The sequence below is a fragment of the Ovis canadensis genome, chromosome X (genome assembly GCF_042477335.2).
Source record: "Ovis canadensis isolate MfBH-ARS-UI-01 breed Bighorn chromosome X, ARS-UI_OviCan_v2, whole genome shotgun sequence".
In the NCBI taxonomy this organism is placed as follows: Eukaryota; Metazoa; Chordata; class Mammalia; order Artiodactyla; family Bovidae; genus Ovis; species Ovis canadensis.
The window spans coordinates 36742462-36760614 of NC_091727.1; the positions used below are offsets into that span (position 1 = coordinate 36742462).

The 18153-nt window shown below is 34.3% G+C and overlaps 1 protein-coding gene across 1 annotated transcript in view; it reads left to right on the forward strand.

The window, feature by feature from the left end:
- Positions 1 to 18153, forward strand: part of CFAP47 (cilia and flagella associated protein 47) — a 507952-nt gene that overhangs the window by 95305 nt on the left and 394494 nt on the right. Inside the window, exons 22-23 of the mRNA XM_070291173.1 lie at positions 3863 to 4004; positions 16057 to 16151. Coding sequence (XP_070147274.1) covers positions 3863 to 4004; positions 16057 to 16151 — 237 coding nt within the window. The remainder of the gene's footprint in view (positions 1 to 3862; positions 4005 to 16056; positions 16152 to 18153) is intronic.

An 18153-nucleotide genomic window follows, 5' to 3' on the forward strand; every position in this document is an offset into this window, starting at 1 on the left:
ATTCCCCTCAGCTCTTCTATTGGGAACCCATGTCCATCAGTCATAATCAGATGAGGATGATGGTTTAGGAAACATACTTATTACTTGACTTTAAAATGAGTTCATATTATGTTAATAAAAAAAAAGGAATAAGATAGTACCTAGTGTTAGTTGCTCAGTTGTGTCTGACTCTTTGCTACCCCATGGACTGTAGCCCACCAGACTCCTCTGTCCATGGAATTCTCCAGGCAAGAATAGTGGAGTGAGTTATCATTTCCTTCTCCATGATAGTACCTAAAAGTAATATAAATACTATTAAAATATGTGTAAGCAAAATATTGGTTTCTGTTAATACAATAAGCAAAAAATGAAGAAAAAAAAAAAAAACAACCAGAAGAGGTAAAATATAAATGAGACAAAATATAACTGGTTGTTGATAACTAATAACTATTCCAAGAAAAATTCCAAGAGAAATAAGATCAAACGAAGTTTTAAGAGCTGAAATATGGTAGGGTAGTATTTATACATGATCTCTATCTTTATTCAGTTTAACCCTTGACATCTGTGTGCTGGTATCACTACAGATGAGTTGCTTGCTCAAAATAAATGAAACATCCATGAGAATAATGTATTTTACAGTATTTTTATGCTTTTATAATTCTGTTATAAGAACAGATTATTTACAAAAGATTGTGTGATGTGAGATGGTCAGTGTCTTAGTCTGTTCAGACTGGTGTAACACAGTACCACAGACTGGGTGATTTATAAGTGACAAAAACTTATTTCTTACAGTTCGGGAGGCTGGATATATAAGATTATATGGCACCAGCCTATTAGGGTGAGGGCTCCCTTCTGAGTCGCAAACTTCTTGATGTGCCCTCACAAGATGGAAGAGGCTAGGAATCTCTCTGGAGTGTCTTTTATAAGGCACCAATTACAGTTACACAAATCTAATCCCCAGTCATGAGGCCTCATGGCTTAAGCACATCCCAAAGCCCCACCTCCTCATTTTATCATTTTTGGGGCTTAGGATTTCAACATATGAATTTGGGGGAAACATTTTCAGACCATAGCAGCCAGCTAGTGTTAAATACAAACAAAATGAAAGCCCAAGAGTTTGCCTAGTTGGGTAATATGCATGGCAAGCTGTAAGTATACCCTTTTCATTATTAATATTTAGTTCTTATATTAAAAACTTATTTTTTTACTTCTCTAGGTTCTTGAGATTATCACATGATGAGTATCTGGGGAATTCCTGAAAACCACTGATTGATTTGTCCTTCATATATTTTTAAAAATAATAATTTGTTGAGTGGCAATTTCTGTAACATAAAATCAACCATTTGGAATTAATGCAGTGCCTTCACAATATGGTATAACCATGCCCTTTATCTCATTTCAAAGCATTTCCATCACTCCAAAGTAAAACCCTTTACCCATTAAGTGGTTTCTCCCCATCTGTCTTCCCACCAGCCACTCACAGCCACCAATTTGCATCCAGTCTCTATGGACTTATCTCTTCTGGATATTTCATGGAAAATCACCTTTCCAAAATTTCCCAAATTTTTCTTGTGTTTATTTGTAGTCACTCTCTCCTTTACTTTCAGGTTAGGGCAAACACTGATCTCATTTTGTTTGTGTAATTTTGTCTTTCCACTCGCATGAATGAAATTGTAAAGTATGTTGCCTTATCATTCTGGCTTCTCTCACTTAGAATAATACATTTGAAATCCATTCATATTTTTCTGTTTAACAGTAGTTCATTCCGGTTTATTGTTGAAATGTATTTTATTATATGTGTTTACCAAAATTTGTGACCTATTCAGTATTTGGAAGGGATTTGACTTGGTTTCAGGCTTTCACAACTATGAATAAGGCTACTAAAACATTTCCATGCAGTCTTTTGTATGAAAAAAAATATTTTTTTTTTGGTAAGCATCTAGGGTTGGGCATCTCTGAGTCTTATGTTAAGTATGTTTTTAATTTTCTAAGAATCTGGAAAATGTTCCCCAAATGACGAGAAAATTTTACATTCCTATCAGCAATTCATAAATGTATTAGGTGCTTGCATCTTTATCAGCACTTGGTAGTTATCATTTTTATTTAAGCATTTTGATAGGTGTGAAGTGTTAATCTTCTATGATTTTAAATTGTATTTTTCTCATGTCTGATGATGTTAAACATCTTTTTATATGGTAACATGTCATATGTACATTTTCTTTCCTGAACTCTCTTTTCAAATCTTTTACATAGTTTTCCACTGGGTACTTGTTTTTTCTCTTAATCTTTGTGCGTTATTTATATATTTAGGATGCAAATTGATTTTTTTCAGAAATAATTTTTTTTGACTAGTAATTTTAACATTATCATTAACAGAACAAATGTTTAAAATTTGATAAAGTATACTTTAATTATTTTTATAGATGATTATTTTGATGTTGCACTTAAATATTTTTCTCCTACATTTTCTTCTGCAAAGTTTATAGTTTTAGGCTCTATATTTAGGTCTTTGGTCCATTTTGAATTAATAGTAATTATTTCTAATGTCATTTATTTTTTTATTTTTAAGAATTCTATTTGGACTCATGAAAAATAAGCCATCTTATGTTGAAAAAAAAATGTGCTTTCAATGTCACAAGACAACTTTTTTTGAAACTCTCTTTTTTAAAAAACTGCTATTTTGCATAATATCTCATTAGATCTCCTGAACTTATTCATCTGGCATAACTGAAACTTTGTACCCTTTGACCAACATCTCCCCATATCCATATCTTCCTTCCCCCAACCCTTGGCAACCACCATGTACTTTCTGCTTCTGAGTTTGACTGTTTTAGATTCCACGTGTAAGTGAGATCATATATTATTTGTGTTTCTGTGTATGGTTTGTTTCATTTAGTATAATGTCCTTCAGCCCCATCCATGTTGTTGCAGATGGCAAATGCAAAAGCCTGCTGCTTTTAAAGATGAGAAATATTCCATTGTATGTGTGTATCACCTTTATTTTTTATCCATTTATTTATCCATTTATCCTTTCATGAATATGTGGGCTATTTCCACATCATGACTATTGTGAATAATGTTGCAGTGATGATAGGAGTGCAGGTAATACTCTGAGATCCTGATTCCAGTTCCTTTGGGTAAAACTCAAAAGTGATATTGCTGGATAATATGTTAGTTCTGGTAACAGTATTGTACTTTATACTTGAAATTTGCTTAGAGGGTGGATCCTAAGTGTTCTTTCTCTCTCTCTCATACATACATAGAAACACTCACACATACACACACAGTAACTACGTGAGGTGAGGTGAAGTGAAGTCTCTCAGTCATGTCCGACTCATTGCGACCCCATGGGCTGTAACCTACCAGGCTCCTCTGTCCATGGGATTTTCCAGGCAAGTGTGCTGGAGTGGATTGCCATTTCCTTCTCCAGGGGATCTTCCCAACCCAGGAATAGAACCTGGGTCTCCTGCATTGCAGGCAGGCGCTTTACTGTCTGAGCCACGATGGATATATTAATAGCCTGATTGTGTTATTTCATTATGTGTATCAAATTATCAAGTTGGAAACTTTAAATATGTATAATAAAAAATAGTATAAAATGAAGTAGGTGAAGGGAATAAAGAGATACACACCTCCAATTATAAATAAACCACAGGAATGTAATATTCTGCATAAGGAAAATGGTCAATGACATTGTAATAACTTTGTATGGGGACAACTGATTACTAGGCATATCATGGTGATCATCTCATAATATATACAAATATCAAATCACTATGTAATACACCTGAAACAACGTAATAATGTACCCTGTTTTAAATTCTAAAATATCACAATTTTTATACCAAAAATAGCCAGTTATAATGTATTTTTTGTCTAACAGGTGGCAACGTACAACTTTAGCATTCAAGTTCGAGTTAATTTCTTTGCAGCTTCAGAACTTGACTCTCAATGTTGTTTGTCAGACTCTCATGTGATTCCAAATAGACCACCAGTTATTCGATCATGTCATATTCAAGCTACTGGTATGTAATATGAAACATTCAACTGATGTGCGTATCAACTATTTATTCTTATATAGCTAGAAGTTTAAAAAATTATAGCATGATATTCATTTTTTAAAAATAGAAATGCTAGAAAGTAAATTTAGTATATGGTTCTTGTGTATGTTTGTGAGTCTGTGAGACTGAATTTTGATAAATAGCATGGATATACTGTCCCATGATTTACCTTTGCTTAAAAAATAGTATGTAATTAAAAACAGAGGTCAGGTTAGTACTTTGTTTTTTTTGTGTGGGCAATTTAAATGATTATTTCAAAATAGAAATTGTTAAAATAAAATACATTTGTTATAAAATAAAATGATGAAAATTTTATTTAATGTTTTCACCCCAAAGGGATGAGTTACTAAAGAACTAAGTACAAGTAAAGAAGGATAATTATTTTAAAATTTTGAATTATTTATTGAATATTTATTTATTCATTTTCTTCAAGTATTCAAGTATAAAACTGATGCACTCTGCAGACTATACTTTTGACTGGCTTAGGCTTGCATTGTATTATGTGCTTAAGTATTTTTCTTGAAAATTTAAGTCTAATTTATATTATACTGTATTTTGTTTTTATTGTTCTGACGTTAGTTGTCTTTAATAATAAAATAGTGATCAGTTAATATTTGTACTTGGCACTGAGTTAGAGAAGCCTCATTAAAGTAGCATATACACTGTAGGGATTTATTTCACTCCCATTTAAAATACAGAATTGGTAATTCCACAACTGGTAGAGAAATTCCATGAAATTAAAAATGTATTCCTTGTTTTAAGATATCTTTTTAGATTAGGAAAATTACTGTAATGAAAAAGAAAATATAATTCAATTATTTTATAATTAAAAATTAATATATCATCATTAAGGAAAATTGGAAAATGTAGAAACACAGAAAACATCATCTGGAATGTGACTGTTTATAATATACCATTATTAATAATTTGGTGTCTCACTCTTCCTTTGTTCCATATTTAGCTTTTATTAGTTTATTTATAGCATAGTGGAGATCTTACTGCCTATGTTAAGTTAAAATCTGATCACCCAATAGAAACTTTACCATTGTCCTAAGTTCTTGTGGGTTTTTTCATTTTGGAAGTTAATGCTCTTGAGTTTTATAATGTTTTCCTAAATTGCTTCCTCAAAAAACACTTTGCCATTATTTTCCATATTTCTTTTTCTGACTCCTATTGGTTAGATTTTGTACCTCTTTGATTATATTGTATATTTTAATTATTTTATATATTCTCCCTTAGTGTCCTTTTCCTCATTTTTTATTTTATTTCCCAGAATTTTTTTCTGAACTATTTTATCTCTTAAAAAATTATCTTGGTGATTGTAAACTAACAAGATTTTCAAACATTTTTTCTTATTGTTTCTTTACTTATGGAGTTTTTTAAAATGAAAGCAACACTTTTTGTCTGTAATTATATTATAAATATTTGAGCTTTTCTTCAGTTGAGTACATTGTCTCAATTTTTGCTGAGATATTTTTCCTTTATATCTGTCTCCCTCATGTTGAGGAGTTCCTTAAATGTCAATTGAGTCTTGCCTGTTCTCTTGTTCCTTAGTGAGTCTCACAGTGTTGGCTTCAGCACCAATTATTATATCTTTTCATGACAAACTGGATGCCAGTGAATGTTTTAATTTAGGGGGGGAACCACAATATTAGTATGTGAGACCTTAATCTTGAGGAACAGTTTCTCCAGAAAATGTTTCTCTAATAATCTGTATTGGGTAGAATGTAGCTTTGTATAAGCAAAATTTGTTGTTCAGTCACTCAATCATGTCAAACATTTTGCAACCCCATGGACTGCAACATGCCAGGCTTCCCTGTCCTTCACCATCTCCTGGAGCTTGCTCAAACTCATGTTCGTTAAGTCGGTGATGCCATCCAACCATCTCGTTCCTCTATAGTCCCCTTCTCTTTCTGCCTTCAATCTTTCCCAGCATCAGGGCCTTTTCTAATGAGTTAGCTCTTTGCATCAGGTGGCCAAAGTATTGAAGTTTCCGCTTCAGCATCAGTCCTTGCAATGAATATTCAGGACTGATTTCCTTTAAGATGGACTGGCTTGATGTGCTTGCATTCCAAGGGACTCTCAAGAGCCTTCTCCTATACCACAGTTCCAAAGCATCAATTCTTTATCTAATTGATAAAATAAAGATAAAATTCTCTTATATCCATTTATCTACTTGATAAGTGAAATAGAGATCACTAAATGGTGCCATAATATGGCAAAAGAGTGATTTGTTTTAAAAGATACAACCAGTCTATTATTTTCACTGTTAATCCCCAATTGCCAATTTGAAAATAGGCAGAATATCTTAGCCATTTCTTGTATATGGGCCATAACATTGTCTTTTCCTAAGATTTCTCATGACAAGAGTTAGGGGTAACACAGTGATGGAAATTATCTGTGCCTTTCTCTTATTCTACATATCCTAACTTCCTGCCAAGGTATCTATTAATTCCACTGGTAAAATAAAATTGCTTGTAAGATATATGAGTTTTTGCATCGGAAATTGGTTTCTTTCCAGGGAATTATATTGCCATAAACATGTAAGATTCTTTAGTTTTCATTAAGGATTATAAACATCCTCAAGGTAAGTTTCAAAAAGTATAGATTTTTTCAGCTCTGGTTTATGGTTCAGCATAGAAGAAGCTTAGAAGTCACCACTCCATCCTTACAGCAAGTTAAAAAGCTAAGCAAACTGAAAAATCAACAGATCTTCTTAGATCTGTAAGAAAAGTGAGGTCACAGGGCAAACTCATGCCTCTGAAAATGGAGAGAGCCATGGGCAAATACAGAGAATCACAACTTATTGAATGGAACAGAAACTCCAACGTAGAACTTCCTTTGGGCATCAATGCCTGGGTAAGGAAGCCTGTACTGTAACTGAGGAATTGCTGGAAGTTCAGCATGGACAAGTCTGAGAGCAACAGTCTCTATGGGGCCCCAGTCATACTCCATGGGGCCTCTTTCATACTTTTGTGAATTTTACCTCTAGGAGCTTGACTTGATTCTCTTAAGTGATTATGAGAGAAAAATACCCTTATGTTTCTGGCAAGGGTGAGGAAAAGGAATTTTGAAATATGCCAAAGCATTCTGTTCTACTTAACAAGGTCTGCCCTCTGGAGAAACTCATTGACAGATCTTGCTGGGGTTTTATCAGAAACTCCCTGATCTCGGGGAAGGGAAATATCCAACTCCAGTCTCCTCTAACCTTCTCTGTGTAAGAAAAGAAATATTAATACTCAACTCAGCCCACTCTAACCATTTAGTCTTAAATTGGTAGTGGTGGTGTGCAGATTAAGAAAGACATGTAAAGTTCATATTCTAGAGACATGGACTCACCAAAAGACTGAGATCTGATCATAAGATTATAGAATGTTTCTGCCCCCCACAACTTACCACTATATTACTAAAGGTCTGTTTACAGCAGTTCCTTTTACCCAGTTCATCATATCTAAGAATCAAGGAAAAATGTATAAGACATACTAAAAAGTGAAAAACACAGTTTTCAGAGACAGAACAAGAGTTGAAAACCGGATGCAGTTATGGCATAGATGTTGGAATTATCATATTGAGAATGTAAAATAACTGATTAATATGCTTATAACTCTAATGGATCAAGTAGACACCATGCAGAAACAGATGGGCAATATAAGCAAAGAGATTAAAATTCTAAGAAAGATCCAAAAGGAATGCTGTGGAGCAAAAACAGTGGAACAAAAATGAAGAATCTCATGAGTAGGATTATTAGTGGACTGGATGTGGCTGGGGAAAGAATCTCTGAGCTTGAGGATATCTCAATAGATATCTCCAAAGGAAAGCAAATATTAAAAAAAAAAAAAAGGATTGAAAAAAAGAGAAAAAAAGAACAGACTGAGTACTGTGGGACAACTACAAAATATTAATATGTGCATACTTGAAATACCAGAGGGAGAAGAAAAAGTAACAAGAAATATTTGAAACATAATGACTGAGAATTTCCTCCAAATTAATGTCAGACACCAAGCCATAATTCAGGAAGCTCAGAGAATACCACACAGGATGAGTGGCAAAAAAACAACACTTGGGAATATTATTTTCAAACTGCAAAAGAGTGAAAGATTGAAAAAATCCTCAGGATGTATGCACCCCAGTGTTCATTGCAACACTGTTTACAATACCCAGGACATGGAAGCAACATAAATATTCATCAACAGGGGAATGGATATAAAAAATGTGCTATATATATATATACACAATGGATTATTATTCAGCCATAAAAGGAGCAAAAGAATGCCATTTGTAGTGACATGGATGGACCTAGAGATTTTCATAGGAGTGACGTGAGTCAGAAAGAGAAATATATATTGTATAATTTAATTTATATGTAGAATCTAGAAAAATGGTACACATGAACTTACTTGCAAAGCAGAAATGAATAGAGTCACAGATGTAGAAAACAAACTTACAATTACTAAGGTGGGAAAAGGGGCTAAGATGAATTGGGAGACTATAATTGGCATATGTAGACTAAAATAGACTAAAATGAGAACCTGCTGTGTAGCACAGGGAACTCTACTCAGTTCTCTATTGTAGCCTAGATGGGAAGGGAATCTAAAAAAAGAGTGTATATATGTATATATCTCATTCACTTTGCTGAATAACAGAAGCTAACACAATACTGTAAAGTAACTATACTCCATAGAAATTAATTTTATAAAAGTCTAAAGTAATTCAGAGGAAAAGACACCTTAATATACAAAGGAGAAAAGATAAAAGTAACATATGACTTCTCCTGAGAAACTATGCAAACAAAAAGAGAATGGAGGGAAATATATAAAGTGTTGAGAGACAGAAAAATACCAACCTAGAATTCTGTACCTTGAGAAATTATCATTCAGAAGTAAAGGAGAATTAAAGCCTTTTACAAAAAAATAAAACTTGAGGGGATCTGTTGCCAAAAGACCAGTCTTGAAAGAAATTTTTTAAATTAATAAATTTATTTTAGTTAGAGGCTAATTACTTTACAATATTGTGGTTTTTGCCATACATTGACATGAATCAGCCACAGGTGTTAAAAAGTTCTTTAGTGAGAAGAAAAATGATAGAGGTTAAAAACTTGGATCTATAAAGAAAAGAGCACTGGAAACAAAATAAAGGTAAAATAAGAGTTTTTGTTTTTCATATTCTTAATCTAACATTCAAGTTTATTCAGTATAATAATAGCAGCAGTGTATTATTTCTATATATGCTTATGTATACTTATACATAAGTGAAATTAATGACAATAATGACATAAGCAGTGGTAGAGAGGGATTAGAATTATTTTGTTATTAAAAGGTCCTTGCAGATAAAGACAAATGCTCTGATATCACTTGCATATGGAATATAAAAATAAATAAATATATATATTTAAAAAAATAGAAACAGACTCACATATATAGAGAATGAACTAGTGATTACCAGTGGGGAGGGGTGAGGTAGAGGTATACGGGTGTCTCATGTATGTAAGTCTGGTTTCACATTCAAAACTCAATTAACCAGTTTTCTTTTCAGTAAAAAAGGACAATTGATAGCTTCCTTATGTACTTGGCAAAGTGGAAAGCACCATGGAAAGCACTAGTGAAGTAGAAGGTATATTTTAAATTAGCAAACTGTAACTTAAACCAAGGAAATTATAAATATTATACATATAGCCCCCAAATATCAGTTTTCTCTATTAAGAATATTCCCTAGGAATTTATTCTAAGAAAGGAAACAAAGGAATATATAAAGATATTCATCAGAGCGTTACCAATGATGGTGAAATACTGGGAGTAGCCTAAATGTCCAGCAATAGGGGATTGGCTAATCAGGTTATTCTTTGACTATGTTAAGGAATGTTATACCTCTATGAAAATTCATGGTATCTTGTTAAGTAAGAAAAAGTGCAGATTACAAAACATATGGTTGTATGGTCGTACTTTGGGGTTATGTCACAATATATATAATAAAAATTATATGTAGACAAAACATGAACAGTAATGGTTACTGAGTGGATAGAGTATAGGTAATTTTGAGGGGTGATTTTTTATGTTCTTACAGTTTTCTTTATAAAGAACATACAACTAAATTATTAGAAAAAAAAAACTCACTGTAATCCATGATATTAGTGGATTTCCCCAGTTGCTCAGTGATAAAGAACAGTTCTATGAAGTCAAATCCCTATGAAGTCAAATTCCTTATGACTATACAGTGGAAGTGAGAAATAGATTTAAGGGACTAGATCTGATAGACAGAGTGCCTGATTAACTATGGATGGAGGTTCGTGACATTGTACCGGAGACAGGAATCAAGACCATCCCCAAGAAAAAGAAATGCAAAAAAAGCAAAATGGCTGTCTGAGGAGGCCTTACAAATAGCTGAGAAAAGATGGGAAGCAAAAAGCAAAGGAGAAAAGGAAAGACATACCCATTTGAATGCGGAGTTCCAAAGAATAGCAAGGAGAGATAAGAAAGCCTTCCTCAGCGATCAATGCAAAGAAATAGAGGAAAACAATGGAATAGGAAAGACTAGAGATCTCTTCAAGAAAATTAGAGATACCAAGGGAACATTTCATGCAAAGATGGGCTGAATACAGGACAGAAGTGGTAGGGACATAACAGAAGCAGAAGATATTAAGAGGTACCATCCTGGAATGTGAAGTCAAATGGGTCTTAGGAAGCATCACTATACACAAAGCCAGTGGAACTGACGGAATTCCAGTTGAGCTATTTCAAATCCTGAAAGATGATGCTGTGAAAGTAATGCACTCAATATGTCAGCAAATTTGGAAAACTCAGCAGTGGCCACAGGACTGGAAAAGGTCAGTTTTCATTCTAATCCCAAAGAAAGGCAGTGCCAAAGAATGCTCAAACTACCACACAACTGCACTCATCTCACATGCTAGTAAAATAATGCTTAAAATTCTGCAAGCCAGGCTTCAGCAGTACATGAACCTTGAACTTCCAGATGTTCAAGCTGGTTTTAGAAAAGGCAGAGGAACCAAAGATGAAATTTCCAACATCCTCTGGATCATGGAAAAAGGAAGAGAGTTCCAGAAAAACATCTATTTCTGCTTTATTGACTATGCCAATGCCATTAACTGTGTGGATTGCAATAAGCTGTGGAAAATTCTGAAAGAGATGGGGATACCAGACCACCTGACCTGCCTCTTGAGAAACCTATGTGCATGTCAGGAAACAACAGTTAGAACTGGACATGGAACAAGAAACTGGTTCCAAATAGGAAAAGGAGTACATCAAGGCTGTATATTGTCACCCTGCTGATTTAACTTATATGCAGAGTACATCGTGAGAAACGCTGGGCTGGAAGAAGCACAAGCTGGAATCAAGGTTGCCAGAGAAATATCAATAACCTCAGATATGCAGATGACACCACTCTTATTGCAGAAAGTGAAGAAGAACTAAAGAGCCTCTTGATGAAAGTGAAAGAGGAGAGTGAAAAAGTTGGCTTAAAGCTCAACATACAGAAAACAAAGGTATGGCATCTGGTCCCATCACTTCATGGGAAATAGATGGGGAAACAATGGAGACAGTGGCTGACTTTATTTTTCTGGGCTCCAAAATCACTGCGGATGGTGACTGCAGTGAATTAATTAAAAGACACTTACTCCTTGGAAGGAAAGTTATGACCAACCTAGACAGCATACTGAAAAGGAGAGACATTACTTTGTCAACAAAGGTCTGTCTAGTCAAGGCTATGATTTTTCCAGTGGTCATGTATGGATGTGGGAGTTGGACTATAAAGAAAGCTGAGTGCTGAAAAATTGATGCTTTTGAACTATGGTGTTGGAGAAGACTCTTGAGAGTCCCTTGGACTGCAAGGAGATCCAACCAGTCCATCCTAAGGGAAATCAGTCCTGAATATTCATTGGAAGGGCTGATGCTGAAGCTGAAACTCCAATACTTTGGCTACCTGATGTGAAAAACTGACTGACTAATTGGAAAAGACTCTGATGGTGGGAAAGATTGAGGGCAGGAGGAGAAGGGGATGACAGAGGATGAGATGGTTGGATGGCATCACCTACTCAGTGGACATGGGTTTGGGTGAACTCTGAGGTTTGGTGATGGACAGGGAGGCCTGGCGTGCTGCAGTTCATTGGGTCGCAAAGAGTCGGACACGACTGAGCGACTTAAGTGAACAGCTTTCTTTATAAATAAAACATACAACTAAGTTATTAGAAAAGAACTCAATGCAATCCATGACATTAATGGGTTTCCCCAGTTGCTCAGTGGTAAAGAATCCACCTGCAATGCTGGAGACACAGGAGACGCAGCTTTGACCCCTGCCTCAGGAATATCCCCTAGAGGAGAGCATGGTAATCCACTTCAGTATTTTTGCCTGGATAATTCCATGGACAGAGGAACGTGGCGGGCTACAGTCCATGGAGTCACAAAGAATCTAATATAACTGAAATGACTAAGCATGCATGCATGTATCACATTAATAAACTAAATATAAAAATACCACATGTTCATATCAATAGATGTAGGAAAAAAAGCATTTTACAAAATCTATTACCCATTTAAAAAAAAAAAAACAGTAAATGAGTGATGGAAGGGAAGTTCCTCTAGTTGATAAAAAATATCTGCATAAAAACCTCACAAATAAAATTCTTTTTTTAAATATTGAAGTATAGTTGATTAACAATGGTGTCTTAGTTGCATATGTACAGCAAAATGATTCAGTTATACATTGACATGTATCTATTCTTTTTCAAATTCTTTTTCCATTTTAGGTCGTTACAGAATATTGGGCAGAGTTGCCTATACAGTAGGTCCTTGTTGGTTATCCATTTTAAATGTAGCTTGAAGCTTTCTTGTTAAGGTCAGAAACCAGGCTAGGCTATCCCCTCTCACCCCTCTTTCTCAACATTGTATAAGAAGACCTAGGTAATGTAGTAAAACAGAAAAAGGAGTTGAAATGTATACAGATTGGGAAGGAAGAACTAAAACTGCCTTTTACTTCACAGATGACATGATTGTCTGTCGAAAATCTGAGTCAATTAAAAAAAAAAAAAAACCTCACGGAACTGGTAATCTATTATAGTAAGGTTTCAGGATACAGGTTACTAAACAAAAGTCAGTTGCTTTTCTGTATGCATGCCCAGTCACTCAGTCATGCCCAGCTCTTTGCAACCCCATGGACTGTAGCCCGCCAGAGTCCTCTCTTCATTTGATTTTTCAGGCAAGAATACTCAAGTGGGTTGTCATTTCCTCCTCCAAGGGATCTTCCTGACCCAGGGATCAAACTGACGTCTCTTGGGTCTCCTGCATGGCAGGTGGATTCTTTACCACTGAGCCACCTGGGAATACAAGTAGTGAAAAATGAAATTTAAAGTTAAATACAAAATACCATTTATATTAGCACCCAACAAAAATGAAATACTTAGGTATAAATTGAACAATATAGTTACAGATCTATATGAGAACTGCAAAACTCTGGTGAAAGATATCAAAGAAGAATTAAATGGAGCAATGATTCTGTGTTAATGCATGGGAAGACTCAATATTGTCATGCTGGCTGTCCTTCCCAACTTGATCTAGAGATTCAATGCATTCCCAGTCAAAATCTCAGCAAGTTATTTTGTGGATATTGACAGACATATTGATTCAAAGTTTATATGAAAAGAGAAAAGACCCACAATGACCAGTGTGGTATTGAAGGAACAGAACAAAGAAGACAGACACTGCCTGACTTCAAGACTTACTACAATGGTGCAATAATCCAGAGAGTTTATTGACAAAGCTAGACAAATAGATCAATGGAATAGGAAAGAGAGCCCAGAAAGAGCCCCACATAAATATAGTAAGCTCATCTTTGACAAAGGAACAGAGGCAATACAACTTAGAATAGTGTTTTTTAAAAGAATGTAACTGAAAAACTAGACATCCACAAGTTTAAAAAAATGAATCTAGATACAGATTTTATATACTTCACAAAAATTAACTCAAAATGATTACAGACCTAAATGTAAAAGGCAAAAGTATAAAACTCATAGAAGATAACATAGGAAAACATCCCTAAAATTACCTTGGGTTTGGCAGTGACCTTTTAGTTACAAGAAAAAAGATATGATCTGTGAAAGAATTAATAAGCTAGACTTCATAATAATAAAAATTTCTGCTCTGCAAAATATGCTATCAAGATACCAAAATGAAAAGCCACTGACTTGAAGAAAATATTTGCAAAAGACATATCTAATAAAGAACTATTATCCAAAATAAAGAACTCTTTAAATTCAACAGTAAGAAAAACAAACCATTTGAAACCTGGGCCAATGGTCTGAGCATACAGCTTACCAATGGCAATACACCAAAGGTAGATAAGCATGTGAAAAAATGCTCCATGTCATATGTTATCAAGGAAATTAAAATTAAAACAACAGTAAGATAGCACTATGCATCTATTAGAATGGCCAAAATCCAGAGCATTGACAATGCTAAATGCTGATGAGGATGTGGACAATAGGAACTGGTGTGAATGCAGTTGCTAGTGAGATTGCATTGCTGATGGAATTGAAAGATGGTACTACTACTTTGGAAAACAGTCGGTCATTTGGCGGTTTTTTCCCCAATGCTAAACATATTCTTACCATACAATGCGGCAGATTGCTGTCCTTTGTATTTACCCAAATGAGTTGAAAACTCATATTTACACAAAAATGTGCATAAAAGTTTTTATGGCAACTTTATCATTTCCAAAACTTGGAAGCAACCAAGGTGTTCTTTAGTAGCTGAATGGGTAAACTGCAGTATTGAGTTGGCCAAAAAGTTGTTATAATTTTTGCAGACAGTGGAATATTATTTAGCACTAAAAAGAAATGAGCTATCAGGTCATGAAAAGACATGGATGAACCTTAAATGTATAGCAGTGAGTGAAATAAACTAATCTCACAAGACTATATGCTGTATCATTCCAACTATATGACATTTTGGAAAATGCAATACCATGAGGCAATAAAAAGATCAGTGGCTTCCAAGGTTTATGATTAGAAAGAGACAAATAGGTAGACCACAGAGAATTTGGGGAGCAGTGAATCTCCTCTGTATGAAACAGTAATGCTGGATGTCATTATACATTTGTTCAAACCTATAGAATGTACAACACTATGAATGACCCCTAATGTAAACAGTGAACATTAGGTTGTAATAATGTATGTGTGGTAGAGGATGTTGATAATGGAAGAGGCTGTGTGTGTGGCAGTGGGGAGGGGAATATAAGAGATATCTCTATTTTCTGCACAATTCTGTGAACTAAAATTACTCTAACAATCTATTTAAAAATAAAGATTTTCCAGCAGATAATAATTCCTTCTCTAATGTATTTTTATAGATAATTGTGTTCCTGATCTTCCATAGAATAACCATTTTCTTCCTAGAGCTTTTTGTTTCATGTATGCTTCATGATATGCCATATATATATTTTCCCTTTATTACAATAATTTTTATTTCTATATTTCTTTTCACTTCTCTACTTCTGCATTGGTCAAACTTTACTATGGAGATTTTAATTTTGTCTACTTTTTTTCCTGAGATCAATATTTAGTATATTTTATGTTCTTTTATTGTCTCAAGGGTACATTTTATATTTACTTATAATTAACTACCATTACAAAATTGGAACTTAGAGATATGATAATCCAAGTTATTCCGAAATATTTTTAAAAATAATTTTGTTCCCTGGCTGGAAATATAGCAATAGGTAGAAAATTTAAGGTAAAGTAAGAATTATCTGTGAGCTTATGTCATTAATATTTTAACAGTATGTTTCCTGGTGACTCAGATGGTAAAGAATATGCCTGCCAATGCAGGAGGTGTGGGTTTGATCCCTGAGTCGGAAAGATCCCTTGGAGAAGGGAATGGCTACCTACCCCATTATTCTTCCTGGAGAATTCCATGGACAGAGGATCCTGGCAGGATCCAGTCCTTGAGGTCGCAAAGAGTCAGACAGACTGAGGAACTAACACTTTCACTTTACTTTTTCTTTCCTTTTGCAGTGTTGCAAGCACCACTGACATTATCCAGCACTCATTTTATCTTTGAAATCCCATTACATAGTCTGGATCCTAATAACAGGGTCACAAAAACTCAGGTATGTTTAGAGAATTGATGCAGTTTACAATTTTTTTTTTCTGATTGTGGTTTTTACCTTATTAAGATGATTATTCTGAAGCCTGTGTTGTAAGAATATGTGTGTGTATATATATGTAGAGAGAGAGAGAGCATATTTCTCATAAGTAATAATCAAAGTATATAAACACATATAAAGTCATTTAGATATTTATATTTTAATATAAAACTAAAATATAAAATAAATTGAATGGTTATCTGTTTTATACAAATAGAAGCTATGGTTAAAATTCACATGAAATATGTTTCATACAGGTGAGGAAATTAACTGAGAGGCAATAATATAAATTGAAAAAGTCCAGATATATGATATAGTCACTTCTATAATAATCTGCTCTGTTTTTCTTATTAGATATTTCTGCCTTTCTTCTAATTATGAATCCATCTGAAAAGATAAAGACATACAAAAGAAAGAAGCTCAGGCATACATCGTAGAAATTTGTATTTGTAGTGCTCCTTTTTTGTCTTCTATATCACTTTTCCTGCATTTGTGAATAGAATCCTTTATATTGTAAAAGACATTTTGCCGATGTATAATGTAATTAAGATTAATGATCCTGAGCAAGAGGGATTATCTGAGATTATGCAGGTGGCCCCAGTTTTATCACATGAGAAGTTGTAAACAGAGAACTTTTCTTGACTGTGGTCAGAAGTTGTGATGACAGAAGAGAGGTCAGAGAGATGTGATGTTGCTGGTGCAAGGAGGCCACCAGCCAAAGAATATATTAGAACTGAAAATGTCAGGAAGACAGATTCTTCTCTAGAGCCTCTGGAAAGTATCATAGTTCCTCTATGATTTTAGTCTTGTGGTTTTATTCTTCTTGATTTTAGTCCAGTGATATTTGCATTGACCTTCTAATCAATAAGACTCTAATGTGACACATTTGTGTTGTTTTAAACCACTGTGTGGTAATTTGTTGTGGAAGTAATAAAAAACCTAAAGTAAGCTATATTAGCATCACACAGAATTAGCTATAACTATTTTAGAGAAAACTGAAATAAGAATTGGTTAAAATTGGTTGCTTCTGGGAAACAGGACTGTTGATGAGGAAGAGTTGAGTGGGCCAACTTTTTGATAAGTATATTTTCACTATTTGTATGAACTATGTACATGTATCATTATGATGAATTGATAAAGAAAAATAACACAATACTACATATACTTGGAGAAGGAAATGGCAACCTACTCCGGTGTTCTTGCCTGGTATGTCCCATGGACAGAGGAGCCTGGGGGCCTGCAGTCCATGGGGTCATGAGAGTCGGACATGACTTAGCGACTAAACCACCACATGTACTAAATTAATTAACCAATGTTTCTCCCTTGATGAGTGCTATCCTATTATTAGGATAGGATATAGAAAGAAGTGGATTGTATTTTGGAGCTACCATTTCCTCAAATTCAGAATGAGAAAAATGAGGCATTCACATAACTAGTATGATACCATGCCCACCTTCTATGTTAAGGAAAAAAAACAGATGTTTTCTTTACAAGGTGCAAAGGAACTTCCTTACAGAGTACACAAATATTACGACTAAATAGATGTCTCAGTACATACAGACATCTGGAAATAAAACTGACTCATTTTTAAAATCCTGGTTATTTTAAATCAATCATGCCTTGAAAGAAACAAAGTGTGCTATTTTATTGTGGTGATGATTACATAGATCATTCTATACTCTTCAAATTTTGAAGAACAGGGTTTTTAAAAACCTGGTTGAAGGTTTTATTTTCATAATGATTAGCACTGGAAAGATGAGTCTGCATACAAGTCATGTACATAGCTCCCAGATTCACAGGAACTTCACAAAGACAGTGTAGAGAGATTTGGCATACACTTTACACAACTTTCCCTAGTGTTAACACCTTATACAACCAGAAAACATTTTTTTAACACTAACAAATTAGCATTAGTAAAATATTATTAGCTAAACAACAGACTGTATTCAGATTTCACCAGTTATTC